At 39.1% G+C, this 21,080-nt stretch overlaps 1 protein-coding gene across 1 annotated transcript; it reads right to left on the reverse strand.

Annotated features, from left to right (window-relative positions):
* Positions 1-17,398: 17,398 nt before the first annotated feature.
* Positions 17,399-21,054, reverse strand: LOC118430611. The gene is made up of 4 exons (XM_035841587.1): positions 20,968-21,054; positions 20,618-20,751; positions 19,024-19,204; positions 17,399-18,190 (listed from the first exon to the last, which is right to left on the reverse strand). The coding sequence occupies exons 3-4, from the start codon at positions 19,159-19,161 to the stop codon at positions 17,978-17,980; spliced, it is 351 nt and encodes a 116-aa protein (XP_035697480.1). The 5' UTR covers positions 19,162-19,204; positions 20,618-20,751; positions 20,968-21,054; the 3' UTR covers positions 17,399-17,977.
* Positions 21,055-21,080: the final 26 nt, after the last annotated feature.

The raw sequence follows: 21,080 nt of genomic DNA on the forward strand, positions 1-21,080 counted from the left end.
GAAGGTTTGGGCAGGGGTCCACGTAGCATGGTTTCTATGTAGTTCGCTATTTTGTTAACAAACGTATCATTTTGTCACTTGCAATTGAACTACCAACGAAAAAAAAATCATATACGCACAGAAATCATGGGGATGTTTTTGGGCGCCTTAATATTTCTATAATTAATCATTTAGTAGTGAGACCCAGAAAAGAGTGATAAAACGAGAAAGACTGCCTAGCCGGCTTTGGTAATATCCTTTCTTTCTTAGCGGAAATAGAACATACGTAAGTTGCGGAAAAGATATTAGCAACTACTATCAATCTACCAACACTGCTCTCAAACAAGCTTGTACATTTTGCATAGGAAACGTACAAGTGTGAGCCAATCCCTCCTACATATATGACGAAATTATGTTTTTGTGACAATCTTATAGACCCGAGAAATCGTCAAATAACAGGACAAAATCTGTTAAATTTTAACACACAGTGATCTACACCAAACTTTTGGACCTTTTGTGGGGGTTTTGTTTCGACAAAACTAAAAACCTTGCTACAACAGAAAGTAGACCATATCTGATACGTACCCCGCAACCCCTGAAATCATCATAATTCTCAAATAGCGTATATATTTTGCAAAAGGAACCCTGTTTTGGCATTCAGAAATTGTAAGAACAACCGCCAAATGTCTTCTAAATTTTTTACCTACAAAGATGACAGCACGAAATGTTCATGTTTTAATGACCTATTATTAGTAAAGCTATTTCATCACAACTACTAATGTAAAGTACAGATTGATGATATGAATACTGATGCTAAAAGTCTTCAGATCACCTGTCAGATACTGAAAAAATTGAATAAGTCTTTTGCCGAAATTGAGTCCAAATGCCCAAAAGAACATGTGTTCTAGACATGACAGGCACACAATCTGCAATATTTTAAGTCGGAGGGGCAGAACTTACCATAGAAGATGGCCTAAGTATACTCTAATACTCGGCCTCGTTTGCTGCATGACCACGGGTGACCCCGGAAATCTAAGATTATAAACACGTCTAAAAAGGCTCTATTTGAACCAAAGCATGCAACTTAGGGTAAGAAATATTTAAGGAGTTAACAGAATAAATAAATCCTGAATTAAACATTAACACAGTGTGACTTTAAGCTCAAACACTAAAGTAGGTTTCTTTCATATCCCTATAGTTATTTTCAACTAATTGAGTTTGATCTGACACAATTCCTTCCGTGGGTTTGTCGGCCAATATCTGCTGTGTCCCCTACTACGTTTTCTTAAAGAGGGGCACCAAACTGTGGGAATGAATAGGGAAAGTCTATGTTCGGTAAAACTGGGACCCCAGCAGCGAGTGCTTAAAAGAATTAATACATACACCTAAACAGCTCATTGTGTGACTCATTAGCAAAATAATGGTTTTAGTAAGGCGTAACATACTCACCAGGTGGCTTGTATGGTAGTGAACAGTCCTCGTTTTATCAGGTCTTAAACCTCAACAATACGGCTGCGATATTTGTTTCTGGGTAGACAGAAATTGTTCCTGGTACATGTAGAATGAAATACATTATTCAAGACTCAAGACGAACCATTTTGCTGGTGCCTAATATGGAATGCAGGTGCATAGGTCTTTAAAACCTTATAATAAATGTTAGTGTTGTGCTTGTTTGAACAAATGTGTACTTGTTACTAGTACACAGCTTTCATTATTTTACAATAAGAACTGCCCGTTTATGGCGTATACACGCCCTCTAATAAAAACAAAACTTCTAAATAAACCTGCCCGAGCCATTTTTTTTACCAACACCAGACAAATGAAACGTCAGGTTCCTGTAAAAACGTCAGGTTCCTATTCAGACCGGGCTTTTTTGGTCATCCCTGGACCGGGGGGGGGGGTCTTTTGAGGCCCTCCACTTCTAAGTCCTCTAACTCTTGAACAACGTGCCGTAGGGCCACCAAATGTTTAGGACATAATATCGACATAATATCTGACTAGTATTTGACGTTTGACGTTACGTTGACGTAAGATGACGTAATTATGATGTCATCAATTTGATTATATTGACCTGACCCATGAAAAAAGGGTATTCTCAGTAAACTTCAAGTTATACTACGAAAATGTAACAACAAGTGCAGGTAACAGAATAATAATGTTTATTACGACTTTTATTGCCAATAGCAACATCGATGACGTCATAATGACGTCATAAAATGACGTCATGCACATCTAAGATACGAGTTAGGCTAAGCCATATTATATCCACCACCTAGAATTTTTTAAAGTACTTTATTTCGATCATAAGCGCATTTAAAAAAATATATATATCAACTGTATGCACCGTTGTGTTTGGTGAGAATTGTCGAAAATTGTTGGATTTCAAAAGTAAGTACAGATTCATTCATTATCAATACCTATTTCCAGCTACCAACTTTTCTATAAACTAATCTGGAGCTGCTTGTAAAAAAAAAGATTGAAAAACGTCTTCGAACGTCGCTTTTACAGAAGGTGAAATGTCATCTTACTTTATACATATCACAAAATTGCTTCTTATATTCATGTACAGCAGAATAAGGTGGGTGGTTCCTTGCTTATATAATGATATTTCAAAACGTCAACAGTGCACCAAACTTTTCCAAAAGGTCAGAGGTAATCTTACTTCAGACCTGTCACAAGATTGCTGCTCAAAGTCATATATCATTGTCTAGCAGAATAAGGTGGGTGGCTATTTGCCTGTGAAAAAAAACAAGATTGCAAAACGTCGTCAATCTTTTCACAGAATGAAAAAGGGCATCTTAAGATTTGTCACAAGATTGCTTCTCATATTCATAAATTATTGTCTAGCAGAAGAAGGTGGGTTGCTCTCTGCTTTTAAAAAAGAAGATTAGAAAACGTTGTCGAGCTTTAACAAAGGGAGAGAGGGCATCTTACTTCAGACTTATCACGAGATTGCTTTTTATATCGAAATATTATTGTCTAGCAGAAGCGAGTGGGTGTTTCTTTCTTTGTTAAAAAAAGGATTGCAAAACTTTGTGGAGCTTTTTACAGAATGGCAAATGTCAGCTACTTTAGACCTATCACAAGAGTGCTTCACATATTCATCAAAAGAAGGTGGGCTGTTCTTTGCTTAAAAAAAACAATAAAATTGGCAGTGCGTAAAAGATTCACATTAGTCTCAGCTGGACAAACGTTTTAAGGGGAACTTTGCTTCATATTTTCGTCTTCTTCTCCACAAAGTTACAAAAACCGACCTTTACATATGAAGATGCGCAAACGATTAAATTGACTGATGATTTGGTTTCCTTTAGACGTTGATATTCCTATAGTTTTTCTTTCATATAACAGCACACTATATTGATATATCGATCTACAGGTCAGAGTTTAACCCTATCCAGACTGGGCTTTTTGGGCATTCCCTGGCCTGGGGGGGGGGCTCATTCGACCCCCCCTTCCTATTTTCAAAACGGCTTACTGTACGATCACCAAATTTGCAGTGGGTGTGTGCATCGAATTTTATAATTCCTGAAATTTTTATATCATTATGACTTAATCTGACGTAATTATAACGTCATTAATTGATATTTTTGGCTAAAACGGGGAATTCACATAATACCTAGATATCTCACTCAAAAAGTTACCAATAAAGGTTTCTTTCTCAATATTTAAGTGTTATAAGACTTCTGTTGTTAAAAGCCGACGCAACGACGTCGAAATGACGTCATAGAATGACGTCATCTGTAGTTTAGCTAATGGATTTTGACAAATTACGTCATCTCATTAGCATAATTTATGAATATTCAATTATAAATGTTTAACTTAGATGTGTTAAATATTAAAGATATATGAAAAGAAGTTAACTTTAGCAAGAAAATCTCAAAATCCCATTGTTTAAACCAAAATTAGTGATTTTTGTAAAATTTGCTTTTCAGAAACCCGTTGCCATGGCAACACGAAAAATCATCAACTTACCCATTTTTATTTTAAATTGTTGGCAACAATATTTTAGGAAAACTCACTAAGTTTGGTTGTTCTAGCACAAGCCGTTTGGGAGCTATAAGAGGTCAAAGTTGGCGCAGGCACTTTAACCCCCCCTTCCCAGTCTGGGTAGGGTTAACTGTCATCGATAGGAAAGGCTTAGATTACCTTTTTTTACGTCAGAGGTCGTTTTTAGTGTTAGGTGACTGAAAGAATTATTTAAGAGTGATGGCGAACCATTTTGCAGGTTCCTAACATAGATTTGTAGTCACCTTTTACATATAATACAAATGTGGGCTTCAATCTCACACAAGGAAATACACATGGTAAACGCCCTTATTAGGCCTTGTTGTTTTTATTTTTATTTTGTGAATCAAGACCTATCATTGCAACTTTGTCAAGATATCTATCCTTAGCTACCTCATTTAAAACATTCACAGTACGGAGACAAAACAGCACACTTACACCGCTAGTAAGTTTTGTAGCGCCGCTCTCTGAACTATTCATCCACGTTGTCATCCAACATGGCGCCCACTCGTGACGTAGCGGTTTTCGAATTATTTTAATTTATGTTAGATATTGCTAAATTTATAAGTTATAGCTTACACGAAATTAACAATAGTCGGCCTTGAATTCCCGTACCGTATAACCCTAAATAGAAAACATTATTATTTACAATTAGGCCACAGCAAGTAATTTATGATGATGAAGTTATTTCTGGGTAACATCCTATTCAAAGTGCAAAAATAATGAGATGGGTATAAAAAAAACAAGATGGCTGAATTTAACAAAAGACACCATGAACATCGTAACAAGATTCCAAGGGATAAAATGTGGCATCACAAGTAACAAGACATTCATTCCTGTATTAAAGAAGAGAACTAGTGTAGTAAAGGTGATACAAGTGTGGTACACTGAACAGTATCACTTGCTAAACTGGCACCTACACTCATGACTTCCATATTGGTGGCACTTTTACAACTATCCAACAAGTTTCATTTCTGCAACTATAGTCATGGCTACCTCCCTAGTGTCACTTCTAAAAGAATGATTATTAGGCTTTATCACAATACATTTGCGTATTTTGGTCTATCTGACCATCCCCGAAGAGGTTTTTTTTTCTAAAAACCTGGGGACATGCGCGCGCGTCCATAAAATTTACTTACAGTGGCCTAAGCTTAAGTGCACAATAGTTTCTTCGAAAAGACATAAATAAGGATACTGTTTATATTTTGATAATTATCATTGCCCTATTCACTGGTTACGTAATATAGATAATGAATTAAGAAATGAGTACATCTTTGGTTCCGTACCCACCGGCATGGATTAACATTGAAGACTGGTCGAGACGACCGATTGGTCAGCTAAACCACACTGGCAGAGGGCGATCAGAGGTGAAACTTTCCGTTGAAAGTTATATTGTCACTAAGGCGGATCAGGAATCGCAACCATAAGTTTAAATGAGCTGAAATCATTTAGAAATAGTTGCCATAGCTCAACAGGAAATGTAATAGACTGAAAAGCCATACGTCGGCATTTAGTTCAAGACTCAGTTATAAATTTTCACAACATTTTTTTTTTGGGGGGGAGGTGTTATTATCTCAGAAATGTTTAACAGGTCTCATAATTTTGAACGATTTAGGGAATCATTCTTATTGTTAGTGTTTAAATTATAATTGTCATGAAGTGCACAAGCCTTTTCTAACGAACATCCTGTCAAAGCTGCCCACACAATGCCATGTTGATTTGATTGTATATGGATAACAGCAACAATAGACTATTCAAAATCACCCATGTGCAAAAATTGAACACTTTTTTTTCAAAGTCACTTCCACTAATGACACTTAATGACACCCAAAAATGAATCTTCCTAGTGCAAGAATGGGCTCTTCCAGTGCACCCCATGTGAATTTGCACAATAGACCAGTTCAGAAATACTCCCACTGAAAACATGGCCTTTTGATTAAGCAACCCAGTCCAAGGTTAAACAAAGCAAAAAAGGCATGAAAAGGTAAAATAGACCAGTCCAAAAACAATTCCACTAAATATTGAATATTGAATCATCACCTTTCTAAAACTAAATTTGAAAACATCCCCATGCAAGAATGGATTCTTGCGATGCCCCTATTTAAAGTGGTGCAGTCCAAAAATACATCCGCTAAAATTGGACTTGGACGTAATCACCGAAGTCCCAACAATAGATTTTAAAAATCCCACCATGTAAGGATGGACTCTTCCAGCGCAACCTATGTAACATTGCAAAGTAGACCAGTCAAACAATAACCACACTGAAACACTTTGACATATCAAATCACCAAAGTCCATAAACAATTTTTTAAATGCCCCCCTCCATGCAAGAATGGACTCTTCCATTACACCCCATGTAAAATTGCAAAATAGTCCAGTTCAAAAATACTCAAAGAGACATTATATAATCATCAGTCAAAAGATGAATTGAAAAAAAATACCAGAATGGACTCATCCAGATAACACCAGGCTCACTGATTGGCTGCCAATCCCCTTCGGGATGTTGACACAGGCTACGTGATTGGTTGCCTCTTTAATCAAGTTACTAGTATGCATAGACGTATGCACATGCTGTCTTCATGTGGGAGAGGTCGTTGACCCTCAGGCCAGTGGAAAATTACCAAAAAAGTCCCCAAATATATCATTTTGAAGTGGTTTATGCCAGAAATTATATATGGGTCATTTGAATGAATATCTAGTGCACCTATTTACCAAAATGTAGGTAATTTGCTTATAAGACCAGGGAACATGAGCCAAAAGCGTGCGAAAATTCCAAAATTAAGCATTTTGTTGTACCGTGTGCCAAAAGTGTTATTGAATACATGTGCGCATATAAAGACGGCACTCCTATACCAAATTTCAGGTCATTTGGTTGTAAAATGGGGGTAAAGGAAACCAAAAATGTCATTTTGGGGGCAAAAATGTCAAAAAATGTCAAAATTAAGCATTTTGCTGTACCATATGACAAAACTGTTATTAAATCTTTGTTGGCATATAATCAAGGCACCTCTGTACCAAATCTCAGGTCATTCGGCTGTAATACCAGGGTATAGGGGGGGGGGGCAAAATGTACATAAAAATTGCAAAAAAAAACATGAATAAAACCATTTAATAGGTAGATATGAAACAAAATGTAAAAAAAACAGCTAAAGGTATTTCTCCAGTCTACCCTTGTGCCAAATTTCAAGTAATTCGGTCCAGGAATGACAGAGTTGATTCGATTTGAAGAAAGAAAGAAGAAAGAAACATTACGAATATATTTCACCATACCTATCGTATGGCTGAAATATAACTATCTATATAACACGATGGTCACAATCGGTTGTGTTTTTCACCACTTATATGTAATAAAATTTAAAGAGATAATTGATGCCAATTACTAATAAACCAAAACCGTTTCCGACAAAACCACCCCTCCATCCACCAACGATGTTTGACCTTTGGACCTTCGGACTGCGCGTGAGGAATCCCTGTCGGCCATGCCCACGACAAGTCCTCCTGATTCAACCGTTTCCTGTGATACTGTTCGCGTCTGCGCCACGAACAGAGTAATAAGTTTCCTGGACATGCTTTGGTCGTGATTTTTGAGTGGTAGATAAACCTTGGAGCAGAGAGTAAGTGCGGTGAGTTTGCGCCCCCTATCAGCTTTTTGCGTTTCGTCGCCCTGCGGCGACGAAACGCCATGTATTGGGTTTTACCTTCAGTCCTTCCTTCAATGATGCTTCGATGGATCGATGCATGCATGCATGCCTGAATGGTACTTGGTTCAACACTGTGTAGCATAGGATGAAGACCCTCCATGTTTGTTGTTCACCATTGCCTTATATCATCATCATCATGGGTTACCCCCATATAACCCCGCAAGGGGCAAAGTAGGGGGGAGCTGAGGTCCCGGGTTAGGGCGGGCAGCCCTCCTGCCTGGCGCGGAAGCTCTCAACTGTGGGAGCACTTACTACCGCACCAGGCAGGGAATTCCACTCCGGAATTGTTCTAGGAAAATATGAGTACTTGTATGTGTCTGTTCTTGCAAAGATTGGTTTGAACTTATGTTGATGGCTGCCTCGGGTTCGCCCTTGGGTCGGAATCAGTAGGTTCTGTGTGTCTATGTTAATCTGAGCGTCAGAAGGCTTGCTGATAGTTCGATAAATCAAGCAATCGTCAGCAAACAGCCGAACATGTGAGTCTACGGAATCGGGTAGGTCATTAACCCTCAAACCACCGTAGCTTTTTTGTGACGTAGATTACCGTATGGGGTCAAAACTGACCCCAAAACGTTTTGTACAAATACAGTTTTTTTGTGTGACTCTTTTTGTGATTTGTATATATGTATAGTTTCATTAATCTACGTGGGACAATTTGACATGATTAGGTGAGAATACGTCTAGCTTATTATCATAATGTATGCAAAAGATCATGAGGACCACATTTTGCACCAACGCTATTCAGACCGGGAAGGAGGTTTTTGATGCCTGTACCAACTGCAATGCCGTATAGCGCCTGAATGGTTTATGCTAGGGCTACCAAACTTGGTAACCTTTTAGAAAATGTTGATAGCAAACATTTTCAGTGAACAAAGTATGTTCATAATTTTTCATGTTGCCATGGCAACGGAATTCTGACATACATATTTATTACGAAATTTTCTAATTTTGTATTAAACATTTAAGTTTTAAGGTTTTATTGACAAAAAACAGTTGTTTATCACATCTTATTAAATTCAACGTAAATTTCATGACTCAATATTCATAATTTATGCTAATTTGATGACGTCATTAGTCAAAATCCAAGATGGCGGCCGATATTACCTAGATGACGTCATAATGTCGTCATATAACATGACAATGGCATCAAAGTTAATACAATAATTTTGACTTACATGTACATCATTCTCTGAAAATTTGGTGATCCTACGATAAGTAGTTTAGGTGTAGGTCGCAAAAGTTTGTTCAAAAAAATGCTGGGGTCAGTTTTGACCCCACTGGACCATGAATAAACTTTCTATGATAACTTAATCAACAATAAGCCAATCTCGGTAAAAAATTAAGATAAGTTATAGGACATATATACAAACAAACTCCTGGAAGAAAATTTGTTTTCGACTAGAAATGACATAATGACACACATTGATAGACGCCTGGGGTCAGTTTTGACCCCATACGGTGGTTTGAGGGTTAATGTAGAGCAGGAAGAGCAGAGGGCCTAAAACGGTACCCTGCGGAACTCCAGAGGTGACCTTAACAGCTTTAGATGTTCCACCGTCAAAGACGACCCTCTGGGTTCTCTCCGTAAGGAAGGCCCTAAGCCAAGACTGAAGTAGGCCAGAAATGCCATAGTGCTCGAGCTTGCTCAGCAGACGTTCGTGAGGCACTGTATCGAATGCCTTGCTAAAGTCAAGCACCGCGGCATCGACCTGTTTGCTCTGGTCCATGTTTTTGGCCAGGTCTTGGAGGGTTAGCACCAGCTGGCTCTCGCAGGACAGACCCTTCCTGAAGCCGTGTTGCGCTGGGGACAGAATGCCATGAGTGTCTAGATGTTTCATCATGTGGCTGTGCACGATATGTTCGAGCACTTTACCACAGACCGATGTCAGAGACACCGGCCTATAGTTTGCAGGCAAGGTTCTGTCCCCCTTTTTGAAGATTGGAGCGATGTTAGCTGTTCTCCAATCTTCAGGAACATCTCCCGTGGATATTGACTGGGAGAATATGACCTGTAATATTGGCGCAATTTGTTCGGCTACAGTCTTCAGGAGGCGAGGTGGTATTCCGTCTGGTCCTGTGGCCTTGTTGGGGTTAAGACAGGAGAGCTGTTTGGCTACCCCCTCCACTGTGATGTTAAGGGAGGGGATAGTTGGAGCTTTGGGTTCACCAAGGGTAGGAACGGTGGTCTTATCCTCCCTGGTAAACAATGACTCAAACTGGGCCCCTAGTGCATCGGCTTTTTCTTTGGGGTCAGATGTTAGCACCCCCTGATGTCTTAGGGCCGACGCACCAGTAGAGTCTTGTCTGATGGATTTGACATAGCTCCAAAAGGCCTTGGGATTTCCTCGATGTTAGACTCCAGATAGTTGGAGACGTAATCCCTGTGGGCCTTCCTAACTCTCTGCTTAACTCCCTTCCTACACCTCTTGAACTTTGCCCAGGCTTCACTGGAGTTGGACCTCCTAGCCTTGGAAAAAAGTTCAGACCGCTTACGCATAGCTTTGCGAATCTGGGATGTTATCCAGGGTTTGCTGGATTGTGGCCTCACTTTTTTCCTGGGGACATGCTTATTGGCAGCACCACTAACGGCTGCCTTAAACAGCTCCCAGTTTTCTGAGGCAGTATTGTGCTGAGCCTGGTCTGCGAACTCTCGGCTGTATGTTACCATATCCTGTTGGAGTGCATCGATGTTAGCTTTCCTCCACAGGTATATGAGCCGATCTTTTGTGTTTGATGTTTGGGGCTTTACTTGAACATCAATCAGCGGGATGTCATGATCGCTGAGACCTGGCAAGATTTTGACTCTCTCCACTAAGGTGGAATTTGTGGTGAGAAACAAATCCAGGGTGTTCGAAGTTTGCCCCACTGTATGTGTTGGTTCGCAGACCATTTGTTCCAGACCACAGTCGTTGGCAAGGCTGATGTAATTGCTAGTGAGAGTGGATGGATTCGAAGCGGTGGTATTAGCTTCAGGGTTCCAGGTCGCATCCGGCAGGTTGAAGTCACCTGCTAGCCAGATGTGGGCATTGTTGTTATTAGCCCGCATTTGCAGCACTGATCTTTCTAGCGCTACAAAATCATCATGACCAGCTGAGGGGGGGCGATAGTAGGCCCCTATGTAGATGGACTTACTGTTAGCCAGGTGGACCCGGACCCAAGTCAACTCGCAGGGACAGTCCGGGTCTGGGTGGTGGGTTGCTATGATATGGCAAGACCTTCACGATTGTTGCGTCAGCCTGAATTGTACGTGACATATGCAACCGCATGTAGCCGCTACGGAAATGTGAATTTTCTGATGGAAAAAGCTGAAGACACATTAGACTTTCATAGGTAGATTTCTAATATATTTCATAATGTAATCTAATCTTAGGCTATTATTTTTATTCAACGATATAAAGGGATTGTAAGCTTATCTATTTCATTTGGCGCTATTTCAATTGGTTATTCGCGATTGGTGACCTCTACAGAAGGCGACCATTCACTCCATTCACATCCACCCTTTTGGAACGAACGCTGTGAGGTAGGACATACTTTTTTAGTAAATATTTAATCTTATATGCCTTATAGTTGCGTATAGGTAACACTAGTCCATCTGTATGTATCTTCAAGAAAATGTAGATCGAGAATTATTTACCCTGGACGTCGGTGGTATTACAAAAACAACTCGTTCGTGCATTAGGAGGTTAAACCTCCTTGGTTCGAGTTACCGTACAAATCATATTCATAGTCAGTGCATATAAACCCTGGCATGTAGAGCAGTTGTACCGACCCGCGCTCCTAGCTTTGCCCCCGGGCCTACCCTCCCGCTGGCCCGACAATCTACCCTGCGGTACCTGCCCCTCTCTCCGCTAGCCCACAAGGTCCGCTCGCCGGGCTAGCGACGTTCGAAGTGGGGCGGGGTAGTTTGTCGAGGCCAATGGGAGGGTAAGCCCGGGGGCCGGTACAAATGCTCTCAGTCTGGGTATATAATTGGCGAAACGGAGTAAACTTGCGTCATAAATTACTTTAGCCTGTTGAATGACCTCTGTGGTTTGTAAACAAATTACTGGGGGAGGGGGGCGTATTGTTGTTTCTTCATCCCAGATCCCTTCTGAATCATTCCTTTCTTCCTTTAGTTTAGTAAAGTAGATCCATTCAGACAGGTTGGAACTTCTTTTCCCCATGTGTACAGTAATTTATCAAACCACTACTGAACTGCTGAAAGCATTTATTTATATTTAAGGAATTGTAAGTGATACTGCTATGCTGGTTATATAGAATATATTTCTCGGGTAAAACAAAAGAGACATATGACATTGTGGCGAAGACAATACAAACGACAGTTGAAAACATAAACCAATCGGCTATAAGAAACGAGTACAAACTCAGGGTCTACATGGAATACGCTTTTCCGTCATGGAGGTACCTCCTAATGGTGCATGACTTGGCCGACACTCAACTACAAAAACTTGATGCAATTCATACTAAAGCAATTAAGTCATGGCTCAAAGTGCAGGCTAGTGCCACTAACGCTATCCTGTACAACACAGTAGGACTAAACTACAAAACCATCTCAGATCTGTATCTTGAGGCCCATACATTAGCCTACAGCAGATCCGTTCTCAAGGCTGACGACAAGGTGAAACATGCTCTTCAGGCCAAACTAGATAGAGAATCACAGTGGACACGAAAGATGAAGAGATGGGGCCTTGGAAAATGCCACTCAATCCACCAACAAGCCATGAACGCGACAACAGACACAGGTTGGTCTTCGGTCCGAAAACAAATCAAACATCAAGTTACAAATATGCGTCACGAAACTTGGTCTGAACATCAAAAGAACCTACAACAACAAGGACACATGCTACAGCTTATCGAAGAAGAGAAATGTGATCTCACCTGGAAGTCAGTGATGTATGACCTCCCAAAGGGTATTCTCAGCTTCGCGGTACGTGCATCGATAGACGCTCTGCCGACATTCTGTAATCTAGCCACTTGGGGCAAGCGTACCAATGACAAATGCAAACTATGTGGTAACAGAGAAACTCTCCATCACGTTCTTAATAACTGCGGCGTCTCCCTTCAACAAGGACGATATACGTTCCGGCACAATTCCATACTTAAACACATAGTGGATACCCTTCAGGAGAACATAGATCACTCGCAGATAGACGCCCGTGTCTACGCAGACTTGCAAGGCTATACAACCAACGGCGGCACTATTCCTGTTCAAACCATACCTACAGCACAGAAGCCGGACTTAGTCATATTCCTGCCAAGAGAAAACACCATCCATATACAAGAACTAACTGTACCTTTTGAACAGAACATTAAAGCCAGCCATGAGCGTAAGGTCAACAAATACACTCCCCTTGTGTCAGACTTGAGAAATGCAGGCATTTCAGTCACTCTTACATGTTTTGAGGTAGGGTCAAGGGGACTCATCACCCCAGACAACAAGGATAGAATCAGAACACTGTTCAGGTCTGTTAAGGCAAAAGCACCAAAGAAGCTCTTCAGGGACATTAGCCGAATGTCATTATTGTCCTCCTACGCTATATGGAAAGCTCGACATGAGCCAGACTGGGACTGTGCAATAGAATGATTTTAAGACGATACTAAAATGAACTAGAATGTGTGATATTTCTGTTGTAATGTCATATATCAATTGCCTATGTCTCCCTGCATGTTTGGTCTGTAAAGACCAACATGACCTGGGCTAAATGTCACTTTCTTTTGTTTTCTGAATAAAGAATGATTTTATATATGTGTATATGTAGTAGTAGTAGTTGTAGTTGTAGTAGTATCCAGTATGCGGGGTTCCCTGACGCAGGGGTTGGCAGCAGTCGGCCAGTCCTCACACAGCGCCTCCAAGCGGCTCTGTCCAGCAGGTCCAGTCAGTGAGGCCGCACTCTTTAATGTCCTTTTATTCCAATATAGTAGAGGAATTTATACAAATTGTGTTGACATATTGTATGTGAACTTAAGTTCTCATTCTTTTATTTATTTTTAGCCTCAGGGCTGTAGATCAAGAATATGAGCGCTGGATGTAGCTAGTATTACTTTTTAGAAAAACATTAATCATAACATACGGTGGATTAAAAAAAAAATGGCACAGCCTGCCAAGAAGTACCGGGGATAGGTATGCTTTGAGATAGATTGCAGAACATTTGTGTTACAGTTGGGATCAGGGTTTGTGACGCAAGTTTGACTCCGTTTCATTTCACCAGATTAGCCTGTTTGGAAGTCAGCAACACACATTAATCAGCATGATAGTGTATCATTGTGGAAATTTGCATCTCTAATCAAGTAGCTTCCCCCTCTGTATTTTTAACCTCCTTGCTCCTATCAATTCAGGCCAATTTTGAAATATTGAATATATTCAGTTGGCATCAGATGTCTAACATTTTCTTTCTTTTCTTTCAGTAGTGACTGCTGCAGTCCTCAGCTGCCACAGAATTGAACCAAAGCCTACTGAAAATCAAACTTTACAGTCAATTAGAAAAATAAACTTCTACTACTGCTTTCACTTCTACATTGTACACACACTAAACCAAATTAAACCTTGCCAAATATTGGTCATATAATTTTCAAAAACCCGTGCATGCGGTACCCACTCAACTGACTGCAGTTCATCGAAATCCACCCGTGCATGCGGTACCCACTCAGCTGACCGCAGTATCCGGACCCCACCCGTGCATGCGGTACCCACTCAGCTGACTGCAGTTCATCGAAATCCACCCGTGCATGCGGTACCCACGCAGCTGACCGCAGTATCCGGGCCCCACCCGTGCATGCGGTACCCACTCAGCTGACCGCAGTATCCGGACCCCACCCGTGCATGCGGTACCCACTCACCCACTCAACATTACACACTCTAGTCACCACATTACCTCACATTTTACTTAAATATCTCAAAATTATAATGTCTTAAACTTTAAGACATACATGACCGGGCTATGTCATGAAACACATGTCAGCCATTTACAGAACTCCAACACATTATGTCCACCTAATCTCCCTAACATCAATCAGTTATACCTGAATATGCCCTTGGAGTTTACTTCCTAATGTACATGTAGTGTCTGCTAGCACATAGCACAGCAATTTCACTTAATGTCTTTGTACCAATGGTGTATTTCCACCTCAAGAACGTCTGATTACCTTAAGTACTAGAGTAGAGTGGGGTAGAGTATCTATCTCACACAAACTTTTAATATGTCAAATCCCTTGCTCGTTTTCACATCAACCATATCTGTCTTTAACGTTATATATACAACACAGTAGAGAATCATATTGTATTGAGCAATTTCTAACTTACACCATTTGTGGACTACTCAATGATAGTTGTGCTGAAAATGAGATCATGTGTATCGCAACTTCACAATTTTTGCCCTGCAACGTAGAACTAAGTTCCCCTTTTCATGCTAGACAATGTGAAGGCCATGTTTCTCACTTCATAAAATTTGATCAAAATAAAAGCATACATGTACAATCACACACTGTCCTTTGTCCCATTAATTTATGTGTAACTTTAATATATGGTCACTGCAACTCCTGACTTACAAGAGCATAGTCTTTTCTCAAGATTCACATGATATTGAATACATTCAAGTTGTACATATACAATACATGTTGAATATATTTGTTTCACTCACTCTCTGCCATTAGTTTCCATAGTTTGCATCCATAGTAGTCTTATTTGCATACTCGGCACAATTCCCTGGTTCGAAACCGAGAGTGGATGTTTTTTTCTTTTTAAATATTGAAGATAATATATAAATATTCTATTTATTTATTGATATTATATTTTTATATATCATTTTTTTATTATTTTAGTATTCATTTCACATATGCAAGGCCTTTGTCTTATGAACAGAACTTCATGAGGACTACCTGAGTATATTGATAGATTTTATAATGAACTTAGTGTACATTTTAAAATAAAGTTGTAAGCCAAGACCCGCTATTAAACAGTACTCCTTTCCAAAATAACAATTTTTCTTATAGACGCAACAGCCCTTGAGTGACTTTTTCTAACAGATTTTACTTCAAGAAAAAGACAGGTCACACTCATAAACGTAGACGAAACGCCAGCTTTTTTTAAAAGCACTTGTTTTGTTTCCTTTCAAACTTTGCACTAGAATAACTTCAGAAAGTGTTGACGGATCGTCATGATTTTTTGGTATGTAGATGGCCTAAGTGATTACTTACATCGTGTAATGCTATTTATCCAAATCAACAGCTAATTTTTGCATAATAAATGAGAAAAGTTTATAAATCTACTGCATTCCATGACGAGGCTTTCAAACTTGTCACATATGTAGCTCAGAAAGAGATAATTTTTGATACATGTCAATTATGCAAATGACGACCTCATTTGCATAATTAATGGGAAATATAGATTTGTTGACGGATCGTCATGATTTTTGGTATGCAGATAGCCTTAGTGAAGAACTACATGATGGAATAATAATTATGCAAATTAACAGCTAATTTACATAATTAATTAGGAAAGTTTATAAATCCACTGCAATCCATGATGGGACTGCCACACTTGTCACTTTTGTAGCTGAGAAAGAGAGAATACATATTAAGCATGCAAATGAGGTCATCATTTGCATAATTAATTAGAAAATAAGAAGGTGTTGACGGATCGTCATGATTTTTGGTATGTAGATAGCCTAAGTGAAGACTTACAAAATGAGATACTAATTATGCAAATTGACAACTAATTTGCATATTTACCGAGGAAACTTTATAAATGACTGCATTCCACGGCAAGACTTTCAAAGTTGTCACAAACTAGTATGTAACTGAGAAAGAGGGCAGAAAGTAAGTGGTGTATGTTTGGGTCCCCTAGCGTCTATTTTGGAACTGCAGGAGCCGGTATGCTTGAGACAATTTGATGTTAATTATGTAAATCTGGATCCAATATGAATAATTATAGCCAAATTTTATGAACCAACTCCATACATATGAAATAAAATGTAATGAGTAATATGTTTATGTCTACAGAGATCATTGTATTTAACAAATCTGGTTTATTTGGCAAAGATATGTGTTCGTGGAATTCTAGTTTTTAGTGCTTTGGAAATGTTTCCAGCACAAGATAGAAAATACTGTGGCAAATTAAAAACATATAGCTTACTTACTCCGTACCATAGATGGTGTTGATTAATACGTTCGCGATAGCGCTGTCTTTTTATGCCACCTCAGCTGCAAAAAAAGTGTCTTTTCATTTCAATGGCTCGTTTGCACCTAACTGTATATTATCGACAATCGAGGTATAACATCTTCAGGTAATAAGGTGTTATTTAGGTGCCAGGTAACACACCATATACGTTACTCCTAAGGCGCAGTATTGTACCAGGTAGCGAGCCTAATATGTAGTAACCAGTTGCTCTTGAGAACCCTCCGAGAAGCAATATTTAGGGCCTCGGACGAAAACACTGAAAAGAAACAGAAATTCCACAGACAAATAAAATTTACGTCCTTTATTAAGTTTATTTGAAACAGTTTTGAATGTTAATTTACCACAAGTATAGTTAATCTTAAAAAAATAGCGAAAGTATTCCAGTACATTACATTATATATATATATATATATATATATATATATATATAATATTTATTTATTTATATGTATATATATATAGAGAGAGAGGGGCAATTTTTAATTTTTATGTCATCCAAATAATAAAATCAACAAGGCCTTGGGTGAAAGTCAATTTATTAAATCAAGGTTATTTCGTATTTTTATCTTACGTCATCTAATAATGGATAGTTCCATTCGTTGTTAGCAAAAAAATCAAGCAAGAGATTTAACATGCATTGTTAATGGTAATATACTAACAATAAGTCTATATGGAAACGATGGGAATTTAAGTGTGCCACTTAAAGCTAAGTAAGGATGAACACGATACGGTATAACCATGCACAATGAGGCATAATTAACATATTGTCAGGAAGTGCTACACAACCAAGCTTTGTTCCTTAATACTTCCATAATTAGTATGATAATGATAACTTTGTAGTCACTCCAATTTACATAAACAAAAGCTATACCATTTGACCAAAGCAGTCTGGTTTTTAAACACATACTTAATCAGAAAAAAAGCAAAAAGTTTTGATATTTTCAAAACTCATGCACGATTTATCTGAAGGGAACATGTGGATACGCTGAGGTTAAGATGATAATGTAGTTAAGATTCAAAATACAATAGCGATAACGGTAGTAAAAAATGCTTATGCAATAATGGATCCAGATTGTTTCAGGTTTACCTCGTTTCTAAATAGATGGCGTTCTTTATACTACGGCGTCACTACACTATAGATCAGCGCCAGGCAAGTGGCCATCACTGGAACTGCATACACACCAGGGCGCCAGGCGCCGGAGCCCGCCCAATCCTCCACGGTAGGACCAGGGTTTGCCGGAGTAGTTTCCTGTGCAGTCCTCCCGCTGCATACGTCCTCGGGAGTCACTCTGAGTCCGCGTGGTAAGGGCAGATCTTCGTCAAAAAGGCGCTGAAAAAAACGGTAAAATATGAAAAATATTACAGTTTTTTTTAGTCAATTTGAGCTACGTGTTCCTTGATTTTGTTCACGACATAGTTTCATTTCTACTTTGGGGACAGTAGAGATGTTTTCACGGTCCACAATTCCCTGCTGCATTACGTTTACAGGATACAGATTTGAGAATCTAAGGATGCCTTCGCCGTATTTCATAAGATACAAACGTATTTCTATTAGATCCCAATATCTCGAAGATTGAATTGATAACTCTAATGGTACGTTGAGAATAAAAAGCTGCAATGATTCTAATGTGTTAAAGTACTTGAATATAAGAAATTGTTGCTTCCGTCTGCAAGCAGATGTTTGGCTGTTACAAAGGCCAACGAATAAGTGACAAAATATAGCCGGATTCAAAGGCATAGAAGAAGTCCTTAGACCCCAGACCTAACCTCTACTTGAGTATGTTAATCAGTGTAATGGCTTAATAAATTATTTATTTATTGTATTGAGGCCAAGCCTAGGGAAAACGATATGTTGCAGGTTACAATTCTGGAAAAAAAGAAATTTTGGCCGACAAAAGCATTTAAGTAAAGTAAAGCAAAAATGCAATGGGATGTTCTATACTTTATTGTAATTTCACATATGTTCATTGCACAAGCATATTGTATTGCTAAATTAAACAAAGAATAACAGTGCAAAAAATGATTTTTTTTAAACTAAGATTTTACATATGAAAATTTAATGTCCCTTCCAGCAAAAGAAAAAGAACACTAGGGTGGGCGATTTTTGCTAAGGTCGAACCTGTAACCAAAAACCTATGTTTTCCTAGGTTTTAGGATTCTTACAATATCAACGGCAGACTCGGGATTGGCCAGGCAGCGGGTGTGGAAGATCCCATTCAGCAGCATGTCAGAGAAGGTTTGTGCTTTCTCCTCTGTCCACGGGACAGCTTTGATGGCATCCTCGTAAGTCATGCCTACCATGGCTGCTGGCGCAGTGATGTTCAATTCCAAAGTGTCATAGTCACTATAAATGCAACATTGAGGAAGGTAATGTTGAAAAGAACTGCCACAAGAAGATCAAACTTCTAAGATCACAATAGTGACCACATGCCAAGTAGAGCAACAGCAGTGACCGCATGTTATTTTAAAAGGGAAAAACCTTGAATATTTCTGAATAAATAATTTTTTTTCACACATTTGCGAACCAGATGAAATTAGTATTTTCTTGAAATAATCTTCTTAATGTATGAAGATTATGAAGTTTTGAGCATCGATGACGATGGTATTGTTAAGGTCCCATATTCAACATAGTGTACACTTAAGTAGCCTCCTTCACCGGTCTCTCTGTAGGCATTGGGATACGTTGTAGGGGGTGGCTGGGGTACCGTGGTGGTGTCAAGAGACCGGGTCGATTCGCTATTTGTAACAAGGAATGCGCCGGGAAAGGTGTATACTAACGAAAAGTTTTAGTGGGCCGTATGCGTGTATCCGTTTGGTTGAGGACAGCATAACTCGAGACGCCTTGAATTGATCCAGATGAGATTTGGAAGGTGGGTAAGGGTCAGGGAAGTAAAGGTCAAGTGCGATAATGGGCCCCCCGGCGGCTTCCTAAGGAACTGAAGCAATTCTATTGTTGACATCTCATGTTCTAGACATGCTGTGGTCGTGATGTTTGTGTGGTAGATAGCCCTTGGGGAAGAGAGTAAAAACTGTGAGTTTAAACCCCCGAGCGGCTTTGCAGCTGAACTGCAGACACCCGTTTCTTGTCAAACTTTGGACGAGAATAACTTGAGAACGTGTTGAAAAATCATCAAACTTATCACACATGTAAGTGAGAAAAAGAGAAATGTCAACACATATCAATTACAGAAATAACCAAATAGTTTGCATAATTAATGAGATAATATGAACGTGTTGACAGATCATTATGATTTTTTGAATACGTATGTAGATAGCCTAGGTGAATAATTACATAACGGGATACTATTCATGCAAATTAACAGCTAGTTTTCATAAAGGAAAGCTTATAAATCCACTGCAGTCCATGATGGGACTTTCAAACTTGTCACGTAAGTAATTGACGACCACATTTGCATAGATAATGGAGAAATATATAATAATTCCATTGTGGTAAATGATGGGAATTTTATACAACAGAACGAAGCTGAGTGAGCATCATTATACACAAACCATGCAAATTAGTTTCATATTTACATAATTAATCAGGAAACAATAAAATTGCCTTCTCTGCTATAATAGGACTTATAATTTCGACTTGTGATAGAGAAGGTGGTCAACCGAGACAAATTTTGCAAATCGTGACCTTATTTGAATCAAACGGAAAAATATAAATACACTCGAAAATATTCAAACCATTTGGCGAAGGTATGAGGTCGTGGAACTCTAGTTGTGTAAAATATGTATTCTAAATGCTTACAAGTCAGCATCCTGGATTCCAGCGAAGCCGGACGTGGTATAGAGACTTGGGGTACTCACACAGTCAGTCAGGTTGAACTTTGGGTAGTATTGGAAACCGGCCAGGCACAATTCATCCTTTATATCGAGTCCACCCTGCACAGAGGACCAAATTTGTACTGTTCAAGGACGACCTAATGAAGAGGTCAAATTTTCATGAAGTATTTCCTGCTATTGGAGAAAGCTAAGATGCAAATCGCCTGGGTTGAATGATCTGGAAGTTTAATTAAGGATCATGTATATGTATTTTTATGAAATCCTTTTGCGGATTAACTGATGCAATAAGCTTGAAAAAGGCAGTTTACCACTTACAAACGTAACGTGTTCCTTGTGCGTCGAATCGTAGGTACATTCTATAATCAGACTGTCACCCTGGAAAAGATTTGAAAAAAAAGATGTTAGAGAAAATTACGACTAAGGTTTGT

Source organism: Branchiostoma floridae, chromosome 14 (assembly GCF_000003815.2).
Source record: "Branchiostoma floridae strain S238N-H82 chromosome 14, Bfl_VNyyK, whole genome shotgun sequence".
Taxonomy (NCBI): Eukaryota; Metazoa; Chordata; class Leptocardii; order Amphioxiformes; family Branchiostomatidae; genus Branchiostoma; species Branchiostoma floridae.

Coding starts and splice junctions, on each gene's coding strand:
- LOC118430611 (XM_035841587.1), bottom strand. CDS start 19,161: ATGGTAGGCATGACTTACGAGGATGCCATCAAAGCTGTCCCGTGGACA. Junction 18,191..19,023: donor CCGAGTCTGCCGTTGATATT/GTAAGAATCCTA, acceptor CGTTTTTTTCAG/CGCCTTTTTGACGAAGATCT.